Source organism: Zootoca vivipara, chromosome 6 (assembly GCF_963506605.1).
Source record: "Zootoca vivipara chromosome 6, rZooViv1.1, whole genome shotgun sequence".
Taxonomy (NCBI): Eukaryota; Metazoa; Chordata; class Lepidosauria; order Squamata; family Lacertidae; genus Zootoca; species Zootoca vivipara.
The window spans coordinates 45,137,996-45,162,123 of NC_083281.1; the positions used below are offsets into that span (position 1 = coordinate 45,137,996).

The 24,128-nt window shown below is 49.0% G+C and overlaps 2 protein-coding genes and 1 non-coding gene across 5 annotated transcripts in view; 2 read left to right on the forward strand and 1 right to left on the reverse strand.

The window, feature by feature from the left end:
- The window catches only part of CCDC102A (coiled-coil domain containing 102A), a 39,078-nt gene extending 30,940 nt beyond the window's left edge, over window positions 1-8,138 (forward strand). Inside the window, exons 8-9 of the mRNA XM_035119814.2 lie at window positions 657-760; window positions 7,125-8,138. Coding sequence (XP_034975705.2) covers window positions 657-760; window positions 7,125-7,251 — 231 coding nt within the window. The 3' untranslated portion in view covers window positions 7,252-8,138. The remainder of the gene's footprint in view (window positions 1-656; window positions 761-7,124) is intronic.
- A 2,561-nt stretch (window positions 8,139-10,699) lies between these two features.
- LOC118088055 (U7 small nuclear RNA) lies at window positions 10,700-10,760 on the reverse strand. The gene has a single exon (XR_004692915.2). It is a non-coding gene; the product is annotated as a U7 small nuclear RNA (small nuclear RNA).
- Window positions 10,761-23,256: 12,496 nt separating this feature from the next.
- The window catches only part of DOK4 (docking protein 4), a 61,163-nt gene continuing 60,291 nt past the window's right edge, over window positions 23,257-24,128 (forward strand). For 2 of the 3 annotated variants that reach the window (XM_035117849.2, XM_035117850.2), the window contains exon 1: window positions 23,258-23,438. The gene's annotated coding sequence lies outside the window, so the exon portion shown is untranslated. Of the gene's footprint in view, window positions 23,439-24,128 lie in introns of all 3 variants that reach the window. The other variant, XM_060275898.1, reaches the window with a different exon arrangement.

A 24,128-nucleotide genomic window follows, 5' to 3' on the forward strand; every position in this document is an offset into this window, starting at 1 on the left:
ATACCAGTGATCGGACTCAGTATATGCCCAATTGTGAAAAGTCATATGAGAGTCAAAAAAAAAAAAATCTTGGCTTTTCCTATTGCCCATTTGTCTGCATGGCTGTTTTACCGCAAGCTGGGCTTGCACAGCTTTGTGACCCACAGCTAATCCAAACACAGCCTCACAGTTTGGTAATCCCTTCTGCTTTTTGCTGGCTGCCTGGAACCACAAGGAGGATGGGAGGGGAGGATATCATGGAACTGGCAGGGTTGCAGGGTTCTGCATTCTGCTTGGTGCTGGCCTTTTTGCAAGCTATGGAGATAAATGGAGATGGATTGGACCTTTCCCAGGACCCCGGTCTCCCTCCCCCCAAAAAAATGTACTTGTGTGAGATAGTGCCCAAAATTCATTTGAATTACCCATGCACATGCTGCCGCTTCTGAAGAGGCAAGCAGTATTTCAAAACCAAACATCTGATTGCCTCTTTGGGAGTGAGAGCTGTGTCAGAGCAAGATCAAACTGCACACAAGGTGTGTGTAAATTACCACTATGGCTTGCGTGCTGCTGGTGTCTGGCTGACAATGAGGCAAAAAGCATGTTGGTGGTGAGGGTTCAACTCCACCTTCCCCGGCTGGGTCGCTGCCCTCAATTTGTCTTGTGTTTCTGCTCTGCAGCTTGACGAGGCCCACAACCAGGCACGGAAATTGCAGAGGTCGCTTGATGAGCAAACAGAGCAAAGTGAGAACCTCCAAGTTCAGCTGGAGCACCTGCAATCCAGGTAGGTGGTGAGAGATGAGCTCAGGGATGGAGGAGAAGGGACTGGAACGATGTGACTGGCATGATAAAGCAAGCGGTGGATCTACTTGGGGATTGATGTATTTAGAAGGAGAATATCTGGGGCGGGGGAAATGAAATTCCATCCCTGCAAAGTTGTCTTCCGCTTTTGCACAGTGGGCTGTCTATTTTACACATACACATTCGTTGTTTGATGACTGTGACATCAGGTGGCACAACCGGTTGCAAAACCCAAAGTATTCATCTGTGCATGAGTAAAGGTGCTGTGTATGCAGTCAGTCTTTCTCTGCAGCAGCTCTCAGTGGCAGCTCTTGAAGAGGCAAGCCACTGTTAAGTGTTTTAGAAAGGCTTGCCTCTTTAGGAAGCTGCTGCAGAGACAATTCAAAATAATTTATTGCTGGACATGCATCACATCTTCTTCATTTGGGCATGCCCAGGGTAGAGAAATTGAGTGGCGCCTTCCTCCTGTGTGCCTGGTGGCAGGGGTGGCTTTCTTCTGCAGCATCTAGCTTGGCTCACTTACTTGAGTGGTCTTTGGCTATTTTTTTCTCCCTGAACTTTTCCCTCTGCTCTCTGATGCGCTTGCTCTCTGCTGCGGTCCAGATTGCATAATCCAGGGCTGGTAACAGGGTGATCCATAAAGGCAGAATTTATGGACAACAGAAATACAGACTTCCTGGATTAGCAAACTGCTTTAGGTGGCTGCAAGTACAATCCTAACCTCAGCCAGACACACCGAGCAGACCCCAATACAACCTCTTGCTCACTTAACCTGTTTAGGATCCAGTGGATCCGTGGCTGTCTCAGCTCTGCTCTCTGCTTGCCTCTGATGGCTTTACACAGCTTTCTCTAACCAGGTGCCCTCCAGATGTTTTGGACTACATCAGCTGGCTGGGGTTGATGGGAGCTGCAGTCCAAAACATCTGAAGGACAGTCTGTTGCAGACGGCTGCATTTTTATTGCTTACATTTGTATCCCACCTTCTTTCCTCCAAAGAGCTCACAGTTCTCCTCCTCCACATTTCAACCTCACAACAACCCTGTGAGGTAGGTTAGGCTGAGAGCGCATGACTGGCCCAAGGCAACCCAGTGATTTTCATGGCCGAGTGGGGATTTGAACCCAGATCTTAGTCCGAAACTTTAACAACCACACTAGCATCCTTCGCCTTTTAACTCCCTTCCTGGATTTGTTCCACGCATCCTCCAGTTCCTAATTTTTCTTCCCCGCCAGACACTGAAGTTGAAATCTTTGCCTTTTTTAAAAAAAAACCACCCCCCTGAACCAACTCCTGATGGTTTGCAAGCGCAAGAGAACATGCAAATCAGCTGTGGGTTAATTTAGACTGCAAACGACAGTGAGTGCTGGGGCGTTAGCTCTTAAGCGCTGCTCGAAGACTAATTGGACGAACTGTTGTCTCCCTGGAGGCCTTGCAGAAGCGGGAGTCCTTTCCAGGAAAGGAAGGTTGCATCAAAGGGTTGAAAGGGGGTGGGGGTAGGAGCCAGGTGGGAGAATGATCTCATTGATAAATTGGAGGAGAGCATCAAGGGGAACTCTTCAAATTGCAGTCATCCGTTTCTCAGCAGCTTACCTGTCAGCCGCGGGCTGCGGATGAGAGGGTGGGAGGGGGGAAGGAATGTCGTACCTGATCAGCAGAGAACAGTGATGGATGCTACAGAGCCTGGAGGGTGGCTTTCGGTCACCCTCGCCCCATTTCTCTCTGTCATGTTCGCTGGAGGCAGGTTGGGAGGTTAAATGTGGGGGGAACTCAGTCCTTTAACCCATGCATTTAGGGCCCTGTCAGGACTGGGCCCACCTAACCAGCCGCACTCAAATGCACTGAGTCAGTTCCAACCCTGGGGTCCCTTGCAATCTCCCTGTGGATACTAGGGTGTGCCGATTCCTCGGTGCCCTTAAAAACATTCCCCCGGCACCACCACCACCACCCTCAATGACAGCTGCAGCTGCTTCTGCAATCAGCTTGGCCCTGCCAGTGGTTGTGAAACAAAACATAAAGGCAGGGGGAAGCCTCTTGATTTTTAGGTGCTCGTATTTTGCCCCACTTAAAAGGGGGAACAAACGTGAGCAGGGCTTGTGTGCAGGTGCCAGCCTGGAAGTCTGGGGCTGGCTCCAGAGGCTGGCAGGCTTGGGCATTTTCCTGTGCCCCCGCGGCTGGTAAAGGGCTCACAAACCCAGCATTGCTCATCAGTTTTACTTTGCGCAGAAGAAATCGTAGACTGGTTGGACGCAGAGGAACGGTGGGAAGAGGAAACTCGAAGGGAAGAAGGCCCAGGGTGGTGGGACAATGCAAGTGGTGAGAGGGAGAGGAGGGAGCAGACTGCGTTGGACAAGATGACGCTCAGGGACCCTTCCAACTCTACAATTCTATGATTCTAAGAGAGGATTGGACAAATCCATGGAGGAGAAGACTATCAACAGCTCCTAGCAATGATGGCTGTACTCTGCACCCACACTTTGAGGCAGCAATGTTTCTGAATCTCAGTTGCTGGAAACCATAGGAGGGGAGAGGGCTCTTGTGCTCAGATCCATTGTGAGAACAGGAAGCTGGGCTAGATGGGCTCCCTTTGGCCTGATCCAGCAGGTTTTCTTACAAAGGCCACATGGAGCTCCTGTCTTCCGAATTGCGGGAATCTCATACCTTACAAGCGCCCTGGGGTGGGGGGGAACTGTTTTGGGTGCTGTGATTTCACACTGTGCTCTTGCCCCCCAAAAAATGCCTTTCCCAGGGCTGCGAGAGATCTTGCCCCCCCCCAAGTGCTTTGGGGTGGGAAAGATGAGAGTGAGATCCAGGTCAAGTGACTCACCTGGGAGCACATCCTGGAAAACCCATGTCCCCAGATTTGCATTAGAAAAGGTTGGATGGTATGGAATCTGTGGGGTTCTCAACAAGTTCTTTTTTTAAAAAAAAAAATGGGTTAGGTAGAGCGAGGGGAGATACTGTAAATGATCAAAGACTTGGAGCAGCTTCCCTCAAGAGGTTAGGCAATAAAGGAGACTTGATAGATATTTACAAAAGTGGAATGTTGCCAAGGAACTAGAAACACTGGACCAGCAGGAGTTGGAAGCTGAGAGGCAGAGGCCCCTTGCACATGCTCTGCTCTTCCACTAGAGGGAGAGGAGGGCCTTGCGTGGCAATGATGAAAAGCAAAAGCTCCCATCCCCTATCTACCTCGTTTTCCCCTCTTTCTTCTTAGTGTCTTAACGAATGAAACTGATTTGCAAAAATGATACATGTTAAAATATGAGAGACACTGCACACACCTTTGTAATTCAAGAAATCTTTAATAAGAAGTTCTTTTAAAAAAAAGCAAGAGGGAGAGAAATGGGTCTCAAGGGTGCCACCCCCTTCCTTCCTCAAGGAGATCTAGAAACATAGGAGGATGAAGGTCAGAGGGCCCATGGCATGCTAAGTGAAGCACCTTTAAGAGATTCTTTCATTTTATTGCCTTTAAAAAGTTTTTTTTAAAAAAAATGCACGCACGTTTCCCTAGCAATAAAACACTGGATTGCCTGCCAGACAAATCGATTCTGCTCGATCCAAAGAGCTTTTGAGGAGGCAGCTGAGCTCTAAAAGAAGGAAAGGAAAGAAAGCGATAATTTTTATCTCCTCCTTTTTATTGGGGAGGTTGGCATTAAATCATACGAGAATAATGGAGCCTTGCCTCCCCCGCCCTCGCCGAGCCCACCACCCTCTTTCCTTAAATAATTCATGCCTTTTTCCAGTAAAAAGCAACTGGAGTCAGAGGCTGCCGCACCTAGAGAATTATCGGAGCAGCGGCGTCCTCCTTGCGAGCTCCTGTGTGGCTTCAGATGGGAAATCCAGCACATAAATTTCCATGGCTGGGATGATCAGGGAGCTGACAGTGCTGAGAATGCCTCACTGGTGAGGCTGAAGGGTAACAAGGCCCCCTATGATGGGAGCAGAGGGCCTGAGGTGTTGCTCTGCTGTCTAGGAACCGGCTACAATCTCCGGGAGCTGTGGGCTCCTCCAAAACCAGTCCCAGCAGTTGCTCATAGCAGCAAACAGTTTCCATGTTTCCACCAAAGCAGAGCCTTGGGACCCCTCTGCAGCGCCATGGGTCTGCCTGCCTCTTAGCTCCCAAGCCAGGCTCAAGGCCTTTCTGTGGACATGAAAAGCCCTAAGCAGTTTGGGACTGGGATATACCCAATACAGGGAGTGTCTCCCCAAGTGCAGACGAGACCGAGGTTTAAAATCCACTGGTTGTTCTGTGGCAATGGAAGTGGGCCTTCTCAGTGGTGGCACCACCACTGGCCCCTTAGGAATGCCCTCCCCTGGGTGGTACAAGGGGCAGAGGCAGCCGTGAGTTTTAAATGCATCTTAAAGACCTCTATGTTTCCTTCAAGACTCTTGATTCCTACTTTTAAGACCCTTCTGTCATGCAATTTGACCTAGGTTATACAGCAGGCACGGGGACCCTGGAAGAGGCAGGATTTGAACAAGGGGCTCCCTGATTCATAACTCACCACACTACACCAGAAAACCAAGCCTTTCGTGAACCTCCCCAGATTCATTGTATATACACAGGTGCTGCGCCTAATGTGTCCTCAATACCCACTTGTTAACACCAGTCTTTTCCTCCACCACTGTCCCATTTGTCTAAAAAGGACACCTGGGTAATTGCTTCTCTCTTTGGTTTACAACCTACCACACCACCAGTATTAAACAGGCATGATTTGTAGCAGAAGTTATTTGGGTGGGGGAGGGAAGGGGGGCACAGGATTAGCAACAGTTCTAACAGAGAGGTTTTCTTTCCCTATTGTGTTGTAAAATGGAAAGGGTCACAGTTCTTTTCTATGCAGACACAAGAATGAGAATTGTACAAACATAAACAATTCTCACATAAGGCCCTAATTACGTGAGACAACTAATTGCTGGTGGTGCTTATATTATTAGCATATTATTGGACTACTGAATATGGGGGTGATGGGTGTCTAAGTTCAGCCTGCAGGCCCCTGTGTCTGCCTTCCCACTCCTCGATAAAAGCTTCCAGACAATAATGTGCTGTTGGTTAAGCACCCTGAATCTGAAAAGGGTTTCGAGTGAACTTTGCTTGCTTTAATCAAAAGTCTATTAAGTGCTGCTTGGAGCCACTGAGGGATGGTCTGTCCAGATCTGCCTTTATCAGCATGTAACACCCACTTAGCTGGATGAAGTTTAAACATGAAGCAGTAGCTGGGGGTGGGGGAATAGATTTATTTATATCTCGTGGACCTTAATGGGAAAGGTTCGTTTCTTGCTGAATAACTAAGCTAAAACAAAAGGAAGGCTTGGAAATCTCTGAATTATTCAGTCTCCTCCACAGCCTTCCCCAACCTCTGAATGCCTCTGACCACAGTTTACTGGGGCATCTGGTTGGCAATGGGGCATCTGGTTGGCAATGGCTACTGTGCAAACAGGATCCTGGGCTAGGTGGGCCTGATCCAGCAGGCTCGACTTGTGTTCTTAACCTGGTGCCCTCCAGATATTTTGGACTGCAGCTTCCATCTGCCAGCATGGGAGCTGGTCTGCACATGCAGGGAAAAAGAAGTCAAACATGCTCTACTACTTCAGACTGCAGGGGGTGAGGGGGCAGGGCTCACATAGTTTTATACTATGTACAGTGTTCTTTTATATTTGGAAAAAATGCCCTGCAAATCGAAAATGAGCACAACAGGAATGGTTCTTTCACGGCCTTTTGCCAGCTATACTGTTTTGCTACTTGCAGAGGATTTTAAACAGGGGAACATTAAAAATGTGATTCCCATACTTGCAGTTCAAAGCAATGCAATCTGTTGTACTATATTTCAAATGTTCTGCCACTTCATTCATTGTATGGGGCAGACCAGGGTTTATTCCCTGGCTGCTTAAAAAAGGTACTTGTTGGACCAGTTACAGTTCAAACCTCCTCCAATCAAACTTTTGAGTTACACAGAATTCCTCTTTGGGAAAGTACACTAAATTCATAACAAAGATTATGTTACATGCCTAGGCAGGGGTCGTCCTGCACTTGTGTATATGCTGTGGAACAGAGAAGCATGCACAGAGGGCTCCCCCTGGGAGCACATACCATGAACATGGTTACAGCATAGCACCAGTGGAAGGGGTGCATGGCCCAAAAGCCCATATAGGGCTATCTTCAAACATTCCTGTTTACCCAGGCATTTGATAGCTGAAATATGCTGTCGCTGTTTTGTTTTATTGACTGTAACACATTGAAGGCCACTGGGTGATGGGAATGAAGGACACAAATGCAACACCACCACCAATAATAATAATCATCATTTTTGTTAAATAATAATAGCCAAAAATCTCGTTTCTCCTGGGACAGGCTTCGCCGTCAGCAGAACCTCCCCCTTTTTGGGAAGATTCGCAGTTCACGCTTTGGCCCTGACAACCCCGGCGATGGCAACAGCGACCTGGATGAAGATGAAGACCTGCAGATCCAAGTTCCTTAGCAGCTGCCGCTGGAGAGACACTCCAGGCTGTGACAGAGACACCAGACGCTGGTGGAGTGGGCATGGCCTGTGGGCTTAGGACAAGTGACTTGAGTGGCAGAACGGTGTTTGGCCTCTTCTTTTGCCAACCCCAGGGAGAACGAACGCGAAGCTGTGCGGAAGACTTTGGGAAAGGGGAAGCTGGGCCTCCATGTTCTGGTCTCTACAGCAAGGAGGTTTGGTGACTAGGATGGGGGCTAAATAGAGGCCCTGGGGAGATTTCATGGAGGGAGTTGCTAAACTTTATGGAAGGCTCCCTTTCTCTACAGCTCCAGTCCAGAAATCATCGCTGATACTGTTTTTTTAAAAAAAAAACAAGAATTATCTAGACCTGAGGGATAGCTCAGTCAGTAGAGCATGGGAATCTTAATCTCAGGGTCATGGGTTCCAGCCCCACATTGGGCAAAAGAATCCTTCATTGCGGAGGATTGGACTAGATTTTTGTTCAAACCCTTCCATTGCTCTGTCCTTAATTCCTGTCCAGCTATGCCACTCCACAGCTGACCGACACGGTTTCCGCAAACACAACACTCCTCTGGAGGTCAACCACAATACCTCCAGATAGATGGAGATGATGAGTGATACAGAGGGGGGAATCAACACATTGGAGATGGGAACCTCATTGTTGAAATCCCTAAGGTCCAACCGCCAAAGTGGTTCTTCCATGTCTCAGGAGTTGAACTGATGATTGGATAAAAGATCTAGTGAGAAGATGATGGAAGAGACCGATGGTATAGGGAGACACCCCCCTGAGGATGCATCTCGTCCTCTCAGACTGCCCAGTATATGTGTGTGTGTTTATGTATTTGTATATGATTTGTATTATAAAACTTGAGATAGCCATGGAATCCCAGCCAGCACTGCAATGATTGGTCTCGCTCCCATGCCTTCCTGGTGTCACAAAAAGAAACTGCAAGAAGCTGTGATGTCCCCAGTTCAAATTTACAACAACCTCTACCACAAACCTGCAGGCTTCCATTTCTCTTACTCTATGCAGGCTTCCATTTCTCTTACTCTATGCAACAACTACAACATGGAGATGATCACACTCTCATCCCTTTTAGGGTTGCAAGGACTGCAAGATAATATATGTGAAGCGCATTTTTGGGACTTGAAAGCTCTATATGAAGGTTAATTAATATTAGTATTGCAGTAACAGCCCCTCACCCTATTTCTGAGTAGTTCCTAATGCCCTCTGCCAGTTCATGGGCATTCTGCTCCTAGGTAGATGGAGTTAAACTATGCAACTTGCTCCCACAGGAGATGCAGTGATGGCCACCAACTTGGCTGGCTTTAAAAGAGGGTTAGACAAATTGGTGGAGGAGATGGCTATCCATGGCTATTAGCCACCATGGCTATGCTCTGCCTCCACAGTCAGATGCAGCAATACTTCTGAATGCCAGTTGCTGGGAACCACAGGAGGGGAGAGGGCTCATGTGCTCAGGTCCCGCTTTCGAGTTTACTACTCGGCCACTGTGAGAACAAGACGAGATGACCTGATAAAGCAGGCACTTCTTGGTTAGGATGACCCTACAAAGCAGGCACTTCTTGTGTTTCTATGAGTTCAAATTGTGAGAAGGTTGCTTATAAAAGGTAGCACAACAACCAAACTGAAGAACGTCTATCAGTCATGTGTGATGGTCAGTGAGATGCTTGACAACCCACCCATTTGTGTATCAGAACCAAGAGTATATGGAGCCCCTGGTGGGTGGCCACACATGGGCTGATGGGATGCTCTCAGCCTGGTAACTCACAGGTTCTGCAGGCCATTGCCATAGCACTTTGGACCACAATAATGGGGAAGCCTGCTCACCCCCACCAGCTGAAATTTTGCCTTCTCTGCAATTCTTAAAGGGGTGGGGACCATCTCAGCTTCTAGACCCGGAGACCTGCTGGATAGTAATGCTTTCGTGGAATTTGACATCTGGTGTCAAATTTCCCATGTAACTCCATCTGTTCCCCCACCCACCCTTTAAACAAACTCTTGGGGCTGCATTTGGCAAACTCAGGGCAGAAAAAGACTGAGGGGGACTTGTGGGACTGGGCTTTTCCTGTATGGGTCCCGTTTCTTGGCTTCCTCCTTCCCAGCCTGTAAATCTCTCGACCCTCCCTGTGTTCCCTCATCCCATGCTCGAGAATTCCAAATACTTTTTGGTTGCAACGCTGACTCTTGGAATCAAACGATCAAGTGCATGGATCTGCCCGTGGTTTGCATTAGGATTTCAGTTTTTAAATCGGACATCCTTAATGCAGAATTTGGATTTGTTTGGTGTAGGGTGTGAGTGGCCCTTCATTTAACTGAGCTGGTGCTGCCACTGCTCCCGATGTGATGAGAGGAGGCTAGGCGAGGCGCAGGGAGCCACAGCTGCCTCTTATAGGTATCATTTACAAACAGTATGTCAACCTTTTGTAAAAATAAAACAGAGTTTATACTAAATGCCTGCACGAGGTGTAGTTCAGTGGGAGAGTTGGATATTGGAAAATCAAAGGGTGTGTGTGTGCATGTGTTGCATACCCTCCAACTCCCGGATTGAAAAATCTGGGATCAGCGGCAGTGCGGCACCGGAAGTCGCTTCTACGCAGCGGCGCAGGACCAGAAGTCGCTTCTACGCATGTCCAGATATGATGGAGATATACCAGACATGCGTAGAAGCAACTTCCGGTGCCGGGCTGCCCGTGTCTGCAAGAGCTTTACGGGATATTTACAGGATATAATCAATTCGGGATAACAGCGGGAAACGGTAACAAAATACGGGGGTTTCCCGTGAAAAACAGGAGACTTGGCAACTATGGACTGTTGTCATCTCTCAAAGCAGGGTTCCCAGCAATTCGACCCCAGGACTTCCTTGGAGCCCCAGGACCATGTTTTTGTCACAAGGAGGCTGGACTGTGTCCCTCAATGGAATCATTTGGCTGCTGTAGGCTGCCAAACAAGCCTCTCCGCCTGACTCAATACTCAGTCAGCCAACCTTGAGGACCAATTACGAGGCACCACCAGACCTCATAAAACCCCAGCCTCAGAGCAATTTGCCTAATGGAGGGGACCCCTTCAGGTCATTGGCACATGCAAGCTAATCCTTGCCCTTTCTCGTCTTGACACATTAGGAAGAACTTTCTGGCAATTAGAGCTGTTTGACAGTGGAATGGACTCCATTGGGAGATGGTGGACTCTCCTTCACTGGAGGTTTTTAAGCAGAGCTTGTATGGCCATTGGTCAGGGGTGTTTCAGCTGTGATTCCTGCATTGCAGGGTGTTTGACTCGATGGCCCTTGGGGTCCCTTCCAGCTCTACAATTCTATGATCCCTCTCTAGGTGTGGTATTTAGTTAAGCATCTGGGGCAGTAGAAGCTGTAGAATGGCGAAGATGAGCAGTTCACCCCATTTTGCTTCATGTGGCAAGTTTCTTTTTTACGGCTTTCTGCTACTGCAGAAAACCTGCTAGACAAATACAAAAAGAGCTGAAATCACTGTGCCAAGTTTCTTCTTCTTCCCACTCAAACATCATCTCATGCACCCCTTGGACAGAGAGGTCTCTGGTGAAGAAAGAGCCTTTGGGTGCCCTCTGCCGTCATCTAGCAGCGCCTTTCTGAGATCTGCTTTTGGGGGGGGTGGAGGAACAGGGGTCTCCATTTGACAGCCTTTCGATCAATGTTCTGACAAAATCAAATCCCCTCTTTCTCCCCCCCATGTCTTCTGTGTGTGCACAAAGGATCTTTTCCATGAGTTGCTCCATGAATAAAACATCATTGCTTGCAATTACCAGGTTCACCGAAGCTCGTTTGGTTTTACGGCTAATATGGTTCTTGGAGATGAGCCTAAAACAATGGTTAAAAATTAAGCAATAATGGCCCGTGATAACAGTTTTATAGCGAATGTGAGGTTTATATTTCCATCATTGCCGAGTGATGTAATTGGCGTGAGCTCACTTCCTCCACACACAGAGACACACAGTCGCTCAGAGGCTCCCACCAATCATGCAGGAAACCTAACAGGGTGGAAAAATAACAGAGTCTTGCGGCACCTTAAAAGACGAACAAATTTATTACGGCAGAAGCTTTCAAAGGCTAGTCCTCCCTGGGAGTTTGCTCCGTCCCAACATAGTGCCTTGCCAAGAAGGGGCACTTTAAGGGAGTGGAACAGGGGGTGCTGACATCTACACTGGCCCCACCATCTCCTGTCCAAAATCCTGATTTAATGGTGATCAGGCCCTTGTAAAAGCACAGATGGGCCCTGAGGGAAATATTTACTTTCCTCTTAAGAGGATCCAAGGTTTGATTCACATAGTATAGTGGCAGGGTGGGAGTTGATTCTGTCTGATCAGATCCTGCATTGCAGGGGGTTGGACTAGATGACCCTCGGGATCCCTTCCAAAAAATACTGCTGCTTCCCCCAGCGCTTCCAATTCTGGATAGCTTTAGCATGCTCAGGAATCAAAAGTTTTGTGTCTCTTTAGTAGGAAGTGTGTGTGTGTGGTGCATTCTGCGATTTCCATTTTTGACACTGCTGGGAAGGAACCATTGCTTAATTTTGTTAATTTTTTGCATTTATAGCTTACCTTGAGGAGCTCAAGGTGGTTTGCGTGATTCTTCCTCTCCTCATTCTATCACAACAATCCTGTGAGGTAGGTTAGGTTGAGAGGCAATAACTGGCCCAAGGTCACCCAGTGGGCTTCATGGCCGAGTAGGGGGATTTAAACCATCATCTTCAATGTCCTAATCCATCACACTATCCACTACACCACACTGGTTCTCATTTGGAACACAGGAAGCTGCCTTATACAAAGTCAAACCATTGGTCCATCTAGCCCAGGCATCCCCAAACTTGGCCCTCCATCTGTTTTGGGACTAAAATTCCCATCATCCTTGACCACTGGTCCTGTTAGCTAGGGATGATGGGAGTTGTAGTCCCAAAACAGATGGAGGGCCAAGTTTGGGGATGCTTGATCTAGCTCAATACTGTCTACACTGACTGGCAGCAGCTCTCCGGGGTTTCAGGTAGGGGTCTCTTCCAGCCCTCCCTGGAGACACCAGGATTGAATCTGGGACCTTCTGCATGCAAAGCACATGCTCTGCCAGTGAGTTACAGCTTGTGGGAGCTCCTGTACCTGCCATGTTTGAACTGTCATATATAAAACCTTTGCCCACCTGCTTCTGATCACCCCCACCTGTAACAGCTGGTAATGCAGAACCACACCTGTGGCAGGCAGGTGGGCACATCAGGCCGCCATTGCAGATGCATCTCAGAACAATTGCAGTCACACAAACTGGGTGGGCCACAAGGAGGCATTGCACACAGTGCAGCAGTGACAGTCCCAAGTAAGCTTTAAATAGGGGTGGTGAGGCCTAGGGACAAATCTGCCCCCTGACTCTATCCAGACACATCAGGGATGAATGCTCATTAAATCCCACAATCAAGCAACATGGCTCCCCTAAAATAAAGAGACCCATTTGCAGAATCAAGGTAGGGGCGGGACTCAGAGCTTCATGCTAAAATAAATACCGTAGTTCATTTCTGTTTGAAGGCTTTGGGAGAAAAAGAGAGAGAGATAAATGTTTCCTCACATTTTCTCTAAGCTAAGATGTCCCAAAAGCTGGAACCTTTACTCATCAGGTAGTCACTTCATCCCCCTGATCATTTTGGTTGCCCTTTTCTGAACCCTTAAGTGTTGGTGTTTGAAGGCAAAGTAAAAAGCCTTGCTTCTTCCAGTGGTGGATGGTGCCCATCAGGCCTGATAGGGCAGAAGGCGGGGAGACCAACAGTAGGTGGCGCCACAGCCAATGACAGGCAGGCAACAACAAGTGCAACCAGCTAATTCTAGATTAGCTGCAAGTCCTACAAGAGCAATATTGAGACTAAGGAGGAGGAAACTGACAGGCAGAGTTGCTTCCTGATCCAGTTGTTCTGTTTCAGTGTATCTGAAGAAGTGTGCATGCACACGAAAGCTCATACCAATGACAAACTTAGTTGGTCTCTAAGGTGCTGCTGGAAGGAATTTTGTTACTTTGTTTCGACTACGTCAGACCAACACGGCTACCTACCTGTAACCAGTTGTATGTAAAAACACAGGCAGGTGGGTGCTGGCTGAGGGCACACTGCGGTTGGCAGGGCAGTGCCCCATATGCCCTCTGAGACCAGCCTCCACTGGTTCCTTCCTGCCGAAAGGATAGCCAAGATGAAAGCAGGAGGTTTTATGGCCGCAGAGGGAGCGCAAAGCAATCCTTCCTTGGCAGGCTCAGTTCAAACCCATTTTGCCTGGAAGGAAGAGGTCTCCTTGTGTTTATGCCATGCAAAAGTGACGGAGAGGAAGAGAGAGCCACAGAGCCATTCTCAAACCAAGGGCCGAGAGGAAGCAGGGAATGCAACAGTATTAAAAATTGATATTTCAATGAGATAATTCTGCTTGCTCTGGCTTTTAATTGATTGCCTAAAAGGAAGCGCCCTTGCTTCTTGTTCTTATTTATAATAAAAAAAATTGTGGCAAACATTAATAAATTTTATAGCCAAGTAAATCAAGCCCGGAGTGGATGAGGTGTCCCCACAAATCATAAGCACCAGCGCTGACAGCTGCACAGAGCAAGTTTGGGAGGACAGTTTTCATGAGGTAAGCTGGTCTTGGGAAGGATGGGGCTCAGATTCCTTATCTGTTTGCTGTGGAAGCAATTCCACAGATGAGGAAGGGCCATAGCTCAGCAGCAGAGGAGGTCTGCTTCATAGAGGAGATCCGAGGTCCAATCACCAGTGAAGCAATGAGCTTAGCACCCGTTTTGACCTCCATTGCAGGAGTAGCACAGATAAGGTTGCCCGACTCAATAGAGGACAGGACTTCTGTGCCTTTAATTGCCCTGCTCTCTTTTGAGTCTGGAAACCTTAAGGAGAAACCAGCAGACCCTTTGTTTAATTTCCAAGCAAAGGGTCTGCTGGTTTCTCTTTAAGGTTTCCAGACTCAAAAGAGAGCAGGGAAATTAAAGGCACAGAAGTCCTGTCCTCTATTGAGTCCGGCAACCCTAAGCACAGAGTTCAGTAAAGTTTGTGCCTTAGGCTTATGTTCTGGCTTCAAGAACCAGGCCCACTGGCAGACCAACTCTGTGTTACAAAGATGTCTGCAACCGGGACATGAGCGCTGGAACATCCACCCTGCCATGTGGGAATCCCTTGCAGATGACGACAGCACCTGGAGACAGTTAGGGCGATGTAGCGACAGCAGTGACCAGAGGAGAAATGAACGCTGGGAGGGGCGCAGAAAAGAGAAATGCCATGGTGCATCTGCAACAGCATAACCAGATGTCTTTACCTGCCCCACCTATAATAAAATATGTCTCTCCCATATCGGTCTCTACAGCAACAGCTGTACAGGCACTATAACCATAGTGGCCAAGTTATCCCTTTTTTAAGGGGTTTTCCCTTATGCTGAATAGGCTTCCTCGCGAGAAAAGGGAAAACTTGGCAGCTATGTACTGTATAACACTCTAACAGTTTGAATTCACCCCCAAAGGCACACTCCTCCATTGTCTCCCAAAACAGATGCCACCTGTTTGTGCCTTGCAGTATTTTGCAAGGCTTGCAATAGCAAAAATTACAGGTATGGATCCTTAGGACTCTATGCCTGTGTGTGTGTGTGCATGCACGCAGTATAAAAGATACAGGCAATGCCCATAAACATGACTACACCTCCAGGTTTCCATGGGCACGGCTATGTTTGTTTGCACATGGTAGCCAGTGTAAACATGGCAACTGAGAGTGAGGTCTTAGCAGACACCTGTGGCAACAGCAGATAGATATGCAGTGTGTGTGCCCCCCACTGCCAACAAGTTAGTGGGTGGGGCTAGCCTGATGGTCACTATAAAATCAGGTGTGGGCAACCCTTGGCCCTCCAGATGTTGCTGAACCACAGTTGTCATCATTCCTATCCATTGGCCATACTTTCTGGGGCTGATACTATACTGTACGTATATTACTGTTTTTCAATATGATGCTTGACTCAATCATCTCCCTTTAAGGGCAATAGCTGATGTCAGTCACACTCAGTCTCAATGAGCAACAGGAACTTAAGTCCATTGACTACAGTGGACCTACTCCCTTATGACTTAGTTGGAGACCACCCTGAGTCTTTCAACATTTCAATGCCAAGTGGGGTTTCCTCCTCTCCTCCTCCGTTTTCCTGTATCTCACATACAGGATTTTGTGAGAGGCCTCAGTTTCCGAGAACATGCAGAGGGGATGCCACACGTACGAACTGTGTCCAAAGGCTACCATTTGATAGTGGCCTTTTCCCATTCCTCGGGCGCATAATTCTGGGTGGGGAATGTATTCTCCGTGCTGCGCTGAAAAATTATCTTACAGTGGTTTTTGTCGTTTGGCCATTTGCCAACAGATACTATAATAAGGCCTGAAGCTCAACATCAAAAAAACCAAGATCATGGCCACTGGTCCCATCACCTCCTGGCAAATAGAAGGGAAAGAAATGGAGGCAGTAAGAGATTTTACTTTCTTGGGCTCCTTGATCACTGCAGATGGAGACAGCAGTCACGAAATTAAAAGACGCCTGCTTCTTGGGAGAAAAGCAATGACAAACCTAGACAGCATCTTAAAATGCAGAGACATCACCTTGCCAACAAAGGTCCGTATAGTTAAAGCTATGGTTTTCCCAGTAATGATGTATGGAAGTGAGAGCTGGACCATAAAGAAGGCTGATCGCCGAAGAACTGATGCTTTTGAATTATGGTGCTGGAGGAGACTCTTGAGAGTCCCATGGACTGCAAGAAGATCAAACCTATCCATTCTGAAGGAAATCAGCCCTGAGTGCTCACTGCAAGGACAGATCCTGAAGCTGAGGCTCCAATACTTTGGCCACCTCATGAGAAGAGAAGACTCCTTGGAAAAGACCCTGATGTTGGGAAAGATGGAGGGCACAAGAAGAAGGGGACGACAGAGGACAAGATGGTTGGACAGTGTTCTCGAAGCTACGAACATGAGTTTGACCAAACTGCGGGAGGCAGTGCAAGACAGGAGTGCCTGGCGTGCTATGGTCCATGGGGTCACGAAGAGTCAGACACGACTAAACGACTAAACAGCAACAACAAAAACTATAATAAGATCGGGATGTGGGTGGTGCTGTGGGTTAAACCACAGAACCTAGGCCTTGATGATCAGAAGGTCGGTGGATCGAATCCCCGCAACGGGGTGAGCTCCCGTTGCTCGGTCCCAGCTCCTGCCAACCTAGCAGTTCGAAAGCACATCAAAGTGCAGGGCCGGCTCTAGGTATAGTCTCAGTGGTGTGGGGTGATAGGGCGCTGTGCCGGGAGGTGGAGCGCTGCGCGGCAAGGCCGCGTGGAAGCCATGCTGCGCACTGCGAGGGCGGGGGCGCCGGAGCAATCTCCATGCCTCAGCGCCAGGGCGCCCGACCTGCTCAAGACTGCCCTGTCAAAGTGCAAGTATATAAATAGGTACCGCTACAGCGGGAAGGTAAACAGTGTTTCCGCGTGCTGCTCTGGTTCGCCAGAAGCAGCTTTGTCATGCTGGCCACATGACCCGGAAGCTGTACGCCGGCTCCCTCGGCCAATAACGCAAGATGAGCGCCGCAACCCCAGAGTCGGTCATGACTGGACCTAATGGTCAGGGGTCCTTTTACCTTTACCCTTACTATAATAAGAAAAAGGCAATCTAAAGTTATTAACAAAGAGTAAGCTTTTTGGTGAAATTCTGATGGGGAGGGTGCTGAGTTTTTGTTGGCACTCACCTTGCTTTTGTGCTGCCAAAGAGGGGTGTTTGTGAACATAAACATTCCTTTCTTTCATTCTGAAATTCATCCCACCAGCGCTGTGGGCTCTGTAGCCTTCCTGGCTGCCTACGCTTCAGTTAAAGCCCAGGGTATGATAAGAGCCAGTCTGGTGTAGTGGTTAGAGCAGGCTTCCTCAACCTCGGCCCTCCAGATGTTTTTGGCTTACAACTCCCATGATCCCTAGCTAGCAGGAGCAGTGGTCAGTGATGATGGGAATTGTAGTCTCAAAACATCCGGAGGGCCAAGGTTGAGGAAGCCTGGGTTAGTGTTAGACTGGGACCTGGGGGACGAGAGTTTGAATCCCCACTCAGCCATGAAGCTCACTGGGTGACTTTGGGGAACCAGCCACTGACTCTCAACCTAACCTACCTCCCAGGTACCGGTACTTGGAGATGCCACTAGGCTATGGCCTCCCCCAAGGGTACGTCTCAACAGATGAGCTTGAGCTGTCTTTTTTTTTTTTAAGGCATTAAGTATAACTGCTGCCCTACTTGCAAGTTTACTCTGGGGCAAAGCAGTCCATTCCAGAGCTGCCCTCAACTCCAGATGCTGGACAGCATGTGAGGGGTTAAGGAGAGAAATGCTTAGCTCAGTGTGCCTGTCACTCATTCTTGCCAGGCCTGTTTCTTTTCTCCCTGCACCCCCATCTGTCTGCATTAAAGTGACAGGCTCTTTCAACCCTGGGAGTCTGACACACACCCCTCCCCGATGAGCTGGGGGGAAGTAGTCAACCCTCCAATGGAGCCTGGCTTGAGGTTTCTGATGAAGGCCTTGCCCTTGATCCTACGCCTCCTTTTGCTCTGCTTCCTCCGCAGCAGCATTCCCTAACCTGGTGACCCCTCCAGAGGTTTTGGCCTACATAGCCAGCATGGTGTTGTGCAGAGCCCATGTGGTGTAGTGGTTAGAGGGTTTGACTAAGACCAGGGAGACGAGGGTTCAAATCCCTGCTCAGGCATGGAGGTCTCTGGGTGGCACTTGGGCCAGTCATAGTCTCTCAACCCAAGCTGCCTCACAGGGCAGTGATGAGGATAAATTGGGTAGAACCATGCACACCACCTTGACATAGCTGCCAAGTTATCCCTTTTTTTAAGGGATTTTCCATTATGCTGAATAGGCTTCCTCGTGAGAAAAGGGAAAACTTGGCAGCTATGCACCTTGAGCTCCTTGGAAGTAATGAGAAATGCAACAAATAAATCAGGGGTGGCCAACTCCCAAGAGACTGTGATCTACTCACAGAGTTAAAAACTGGAAGTGATCTACCCCCTTTTGGGGGGTTCAGGTCAAAGCTGTTGAGTTTTTTTAAGGAAGGGAAGCCCTGTTTTGGGGGGGTTAGGTCAAACTTGTTGAGCTTCTTTTAGGAGGGAGGAAGGCCCATTTTTGTTTAGGGCTTCAGGTCATAGTTGTTCAGCTTTTTTTAGGGAGGAGGAACATTTTGGGTGAGCTTTTTTGGGGGGGCCAGTGATCTAGCAGTGATCTACCACAGACATCCAGTGGTCTCCCGGCACATCATGATCTACCTGTTGGATGTGCCTGAAATAAATGAATACAACTCCCATCAGGCCCAGACAGGATGACAATGTAATAAAGATTATGTCATGTTTAAAGGGAAGACATATAAACATCCTGAAAGCAAATTAATGCTACATGTTGTAAAGGTAAAAAAAAAAAAAGGTAAAGGACCCCTGGACGGTTAAGTCCAGTCCTCCAAGGCAACTATGGGCTGCGGCGCTCATCTCACTATTGAGGCCCAGGGAGCCGGCATTTGTCCACAGACAGCTTTCCGGGTCATGTGGCCTGGATGACTAAACCACACATTTACCTTCCTGTCACAGCAGTACCTCTTCTTAGCACATCCAAGCGGTACTTGGACTGGCGTGCTTTCAGACTGCTAGGTTTACAGGAGCTGGGGCAGAGCAACGGGAGCTCACCCTGTCGTGGGGATTCCAACTGCCGAACTTCTGATAGGCAAGCCCAAGAGGCTCAGTGGTTTAGACCAGTTGTACAACCAGCCCATAAGCCAATCTGGATAAATCCTCAATAAACAGGCAAGGGCGTACCCACCATGCGGCAAGTTAGGGCAGCTGCCCTACTCTAGAAGCAGGGCTGGTGGGCAGAGGCGGAGCACAGCCCGGCGGAGCGCGAGTTCGCCATTCCCGCCGCACCGCGCCGCACCCTCCCTCCAGCTCCCCGGCGCGCCCTCAGGCAAGGCCAAGCGCGGCGGGGAACCAGAGAGCGCGGCGCGGTGGGCGGGAACGCCAACTCGCGCTCCGCTGGGCTGGGCTCCACCTCTGCCCACCAGCCCTGCTGCTAGGGAGGGGCACAGCCCGGCGGAGCGCGAGTTCGCCGTTCCCGCCCGTCGCGCTGCGCCCTCCCTCCAGCTCCCCGTCGCGCCCTCTGGCAAGGCCAAGCGCGGCGGGGAACCAGAGAGCGCGGCGCGGCGGGCAGGAATGCTGAACTCGCGCTGGGCTGGGCTGGGCTCCGCCTCCGCCCACCAGCCCTGCTGCTAGGGAGGGGCACAGCCCGGCGGAGCGCGAGTTCGCTGTTCCCGCCCACTTTGTGGCCCCTCCCCTTCCGTGCTGTTATAAGAATTTTGAGGTCATATATATATATATATAATAATTGTTCATAAAACATGTACATGAATGTACAGAAACATGTCTGAAGCAGCACAGGAAAACAGGCCTGACTGACACCATTTCGACTCTCTCTGACCAGGTGTTTCTCTGCAAGGAAGAAGTGGGGTGGGGGGAACCTTCTCATTGTCTCAGGAATTAAAGTGATAATCCCTGGCATCCTGATACCTGACTGCCAGACAAAAGGGTGTGATTAACTTGGCTGGGAAACAGGGAAATGTAAATATCTCTCAATTTTGTTGATTAGGTTTTGGGGGCAGGGGGCAGGGTCCAGGGTGCTCAGATTACTGCCACCAGACCTCCCCTTTCATGATGTACCTATGATGAATCTAGGGAGGGGGGGTCTTGGGCTACACCCCTTCTGTGACATATGGATGATGCTTCTGGGGGGTGGGCTGAAACCAATTTCAAATCTCTTTTTAAGGGCAAGACATCTTTGTTTGGGGTTCCTTCCTTGTTCTCCTGTGTGAGAGGAAGGACCCTGTTGCAACAGCGAAAATAAAGGCTTTGCTTCTCAAACTTCTCTGGTTGGCCTCTGTTATATTCTCCAACCGATGGAGAACCCAATAAGGGAATAAAGGCAGATTTTTACCTATATCAGTGCCTTGGCCCCTCCCCTTGCCCCCCCCCCCTAGTTTTGATCCTGGGTACGCCCATGTAAACAGGTCTTTCGGAGAAGCTCAGGGTAAACAGTTGCATGATTTCCAAAAATGGTGGATTTGCCTCACGCTGCCTAAGGGTATGGTTGCTGGCCAGGACACAGAACTAATAATAATAATAATAATAATAATAATAATAATAATAATAATAATAATAAACAACGCCACCCACCCAAAATCCCTTGTGAAAGCCTTCTAGACGAGGCTTCCTATTGAAAAGGTTTTCCAGGATGTCACAAGCTGGTGCTTTTCCTTTTGGTTCCTTACAGGATGTTGCCAGAAATAAATGTTTCAGGAAGCATCTCCATGCTTAGTAAGGAGCCTGGGGAAGGGGAGGGGGGGTCACCAAAAAACAAAAAACAACAGGCTTCCCAAGTTTCTGTCCCCGAGAGAGATCCTCTGCTGTTAAGGCCTGCATAGAAGACAAGAGTTTTACAAAGTTAAGGCTTCCTTATCAGTAGCCACAGAAGATACCACAAGAAACTGGTGATACTGTATTATAAAATTAAACTTATTTTTAATTTGTTAGTGCTCAAGACATAGTGTACTATCGAGTGGGTTTGAAATGCTCAGCATCAAACTGTGCCAGCAAATGATAATCTCGGCAGATCCTCCCCTTCTTATGTATTTGCACCCATGCACTTTTCCATGTTCCAGAAACGACATAATTAAAGCTGCACAAGAAACCACAGGATGCTGCGATATCAAAGAGAAAGCAGAATAAAGAGTAACAATTAAAAAGAGGGGTTGAAGGAGAGAACGCCTGGTCGGCATGAAATGGCAGAGGAGTCAAATTTCAGTCAGCTGTCCCAAATCTATTCCAGAAACAGTTCAATATACTACAACAGAGGTCAAATGGACTCCATTTTTAAAATGGATTCTCTACTGTTTGGCTACAACACCGAACAAAAAAAGAAACCCCAAAACCTCTATTAAAGGTACAGGAGTGGCCTCAGGCCCTGGGTCTGACAGCCCCAATTAAAGGGGGTGGGGAAAGCAAGTTCTTGCCAACTTGTGATTCCACCAGCATGGCATAGTAGTTGAGCGCACATATTCCTTTGTGGGCAAACTTCTGGAAGCCGCACAGTCAGTGGTAGGTGGGGCTTGAGGCAAAAGTGGGTGGGGCGATATTTGTTTGTTTGTTTGTTTACTTACTTACGGTACTGTGCTGCACACATTGTTCTGTATAACTTTTACCTGTGTACATTTGGGTACACACTGGATATGCAAAAGCCAAAGTTTTATACACACTCATTCAGCATCATTTTATCGTCCATCAAGATGCATTATCACAGTTCAAGGACACAGCCCAGCCTTGCAAAAAGTATTTCAAAAGGATGTCTAGTCTGGGAACAATCCCAAGGACTGGATAGAGAAGCCTGGGTAGCTTTGTTTGGCCTCTGGAACAGAAGATCCTCTATACTTGGGTTAGAAAACTGATTCAAAACTGGTCATGGACATGAAGCTCACTGGGTGACCTCAGTCTCTCTCTCAGTCTAACCTACCCCGCAGGGTTGTTGTGAGGATAAAATGGGTGGAGGCAAAACCATGTATGCTGCCCTTAGCTTATTTATACTTACTAAACAAAGTAGCTGGTTTAGGAGAGGTTTTGACTAGTGTGTCTTGACAGATTGTGGCGAGTTGGGGCCACAGCCTGCTAGATTTTGATGTGTCTCAGGTGGTAAACCCTGGTGAATCAAGGTGTGTGGGGAGGGGATTAACAAACAAATTCAGAACTCCACAGCTCAAATACCTGATTAAGCAAAATATCTTAAAGCAGATAAAATACCCAGGTATTTAACCAACCCTGGACCGGCATATGCAAGCTGGAGGTCTACAGGGGCTAGGGCTGATACAGCATCCTCCACCTTCTTTTCAAGATAAGTTTTCTAGTCAAGAGACAGAGGCCAAGCAGGTGTCCTTACTGATAAGCAGGTAGGGTTGCGATGTGTCCTCTTTTTCCAGGACACTTCCTCTTTCAGGGGTAAAGTTTGAGACAAATTGCATTTATTTGCTTTGAATAGCCATCATAGTGTCCTCTTTTTTGCTCTTCAAAATATGGTATGTTCCCTTGTGGGTGCTTTTATTGTCCTTATTTTTTATTGTGAAATCGTTTTCAGGTGCTTCAAAGGAAGGGGTTCATTCATAAACAAATGCATGCATGAAGCAAAACGGTGCCGATTCCCAAATGCATGTGCTTACATGGCAGGAGAAGCAAATTCAGCGCCAACTCTCCCAGCTGTGATGATTTCGCTGAGTTTAAAATGTGAAGCTGCACATGATCAGAGCTTACCCCTCCCATATATTGATTGCCAAACCGATTTTTAAAATTATTATTTTGCCCTAATCTACCAGGAAGCCGAGAGCGGTTGTAGCACATGGCACAACAGTTGGAAGGTGGGTGGGGAGACGAAGCAGAGAAACGCATAGCGGGAGCTTTGCCACTGAAGTCCTCCACGTGGTCGTCCAAAAGCCGGTATCTCTCTCTGTGTGGAGAGAGGCCAGGAGATTTAGGGCCTAAAAACACCAGACCCTGGGCCAATTTCTGCAAGCTGCGCAACCCGTGCAGCGTTGCAAAGCCTCGTGGGACGGTGCAAGAGGCCCTTCCCGCGATGCCCTTGCCAGCCCCCTCTCTGATGCCCCCGGACTGCTCCCTGTTCAGAGAATCCTGCCTGCCCGAGCTCGGCTGGACACCCCCTCCCCCGCTGTGGGTGCCCAGGGCAAGCGCCCCCCTTCCTCCTTCCCTCTCCTTTGGCGCAGGCTTTGGAGAGCGCAGGAGGCGCGGCGAGGCCAGGCGAGGGGCCCTCCCTTCTCCTCCGGGGCTGAGTCTCGACGTGTCTGGGACAGATTAGAGGCGAGCTGCGGAGCCGGGCGAGGCGGCGGCGGCGGCGGCTGCAGGCGGCGGAGCCCCAGAAGCAGCAGCGAGCGCACGCGCTGGCGCCGGGCTTGGCCGCTGCCCGCACCCCGGAGCCAGGCCGGGCTTGCCACGCAGCGCGGGAGGAGGAGAGGCGCCCTGGCTGCGCGCTCCGACGCCAGGGCGCACCACTGCGGGGACGGACTCCCGGAGCAGGGGCGCAGGTAAGTGCGGAGCTGCAGCTGGCCAGCCTTTTTCCCTACAAGGAAAGGTGAGGAGGGGGCCCGGGGTCTCATTCTCGTCGCCGTCTTGCTCCCTCTCCAAAGGATGCTCCCCCGGAGTCTTCACGGTCCGGAAGGGTGGGGTGCTGTTTTCTCGGGGTGCATCCCGTCCTCGCAGCCCGGATCCGGGACCTTCTAGCTCAGCAGCAAGCGATCGGAGGGATCGGTGATCCCCGAAGGGCTGGCAGGAACCGCGCGCATGCATTCGCGTAATTCTCAAAAAACCTCGGTGCCGTGCGCTCTGTGTGTGTTTCGACAGGACTATAAAAAACTGGTCACCCTCACCCGCAAAACAAAACATGCACCTCCACCTCTCCATGCCTTGTTTTTCTATCTTCTGCTACCCTTGTTTCCTCCAAGGAAATCAGAGCGACAGTAGCTTCAGAACAGCCCTGTGAGGTGGGCCAGGTAGTGCCATGAATGCCCAGCATGGTTCTCACCCCCGTAGACAATATCAGTTTCCGAGTCCTATAATTTGTGAAATAGGCATCATGGCAACTTTAGTAGCATTGTTTGTTATTTCGTTTATTTGAAAGCGTTTCTAAACTGCTTGATTTTTTTGAAATCTTGTAAGTGGTTACAGAATGCAACATACTGTAAAAACAATATACAGCTTTTTTAAAAACAACAACA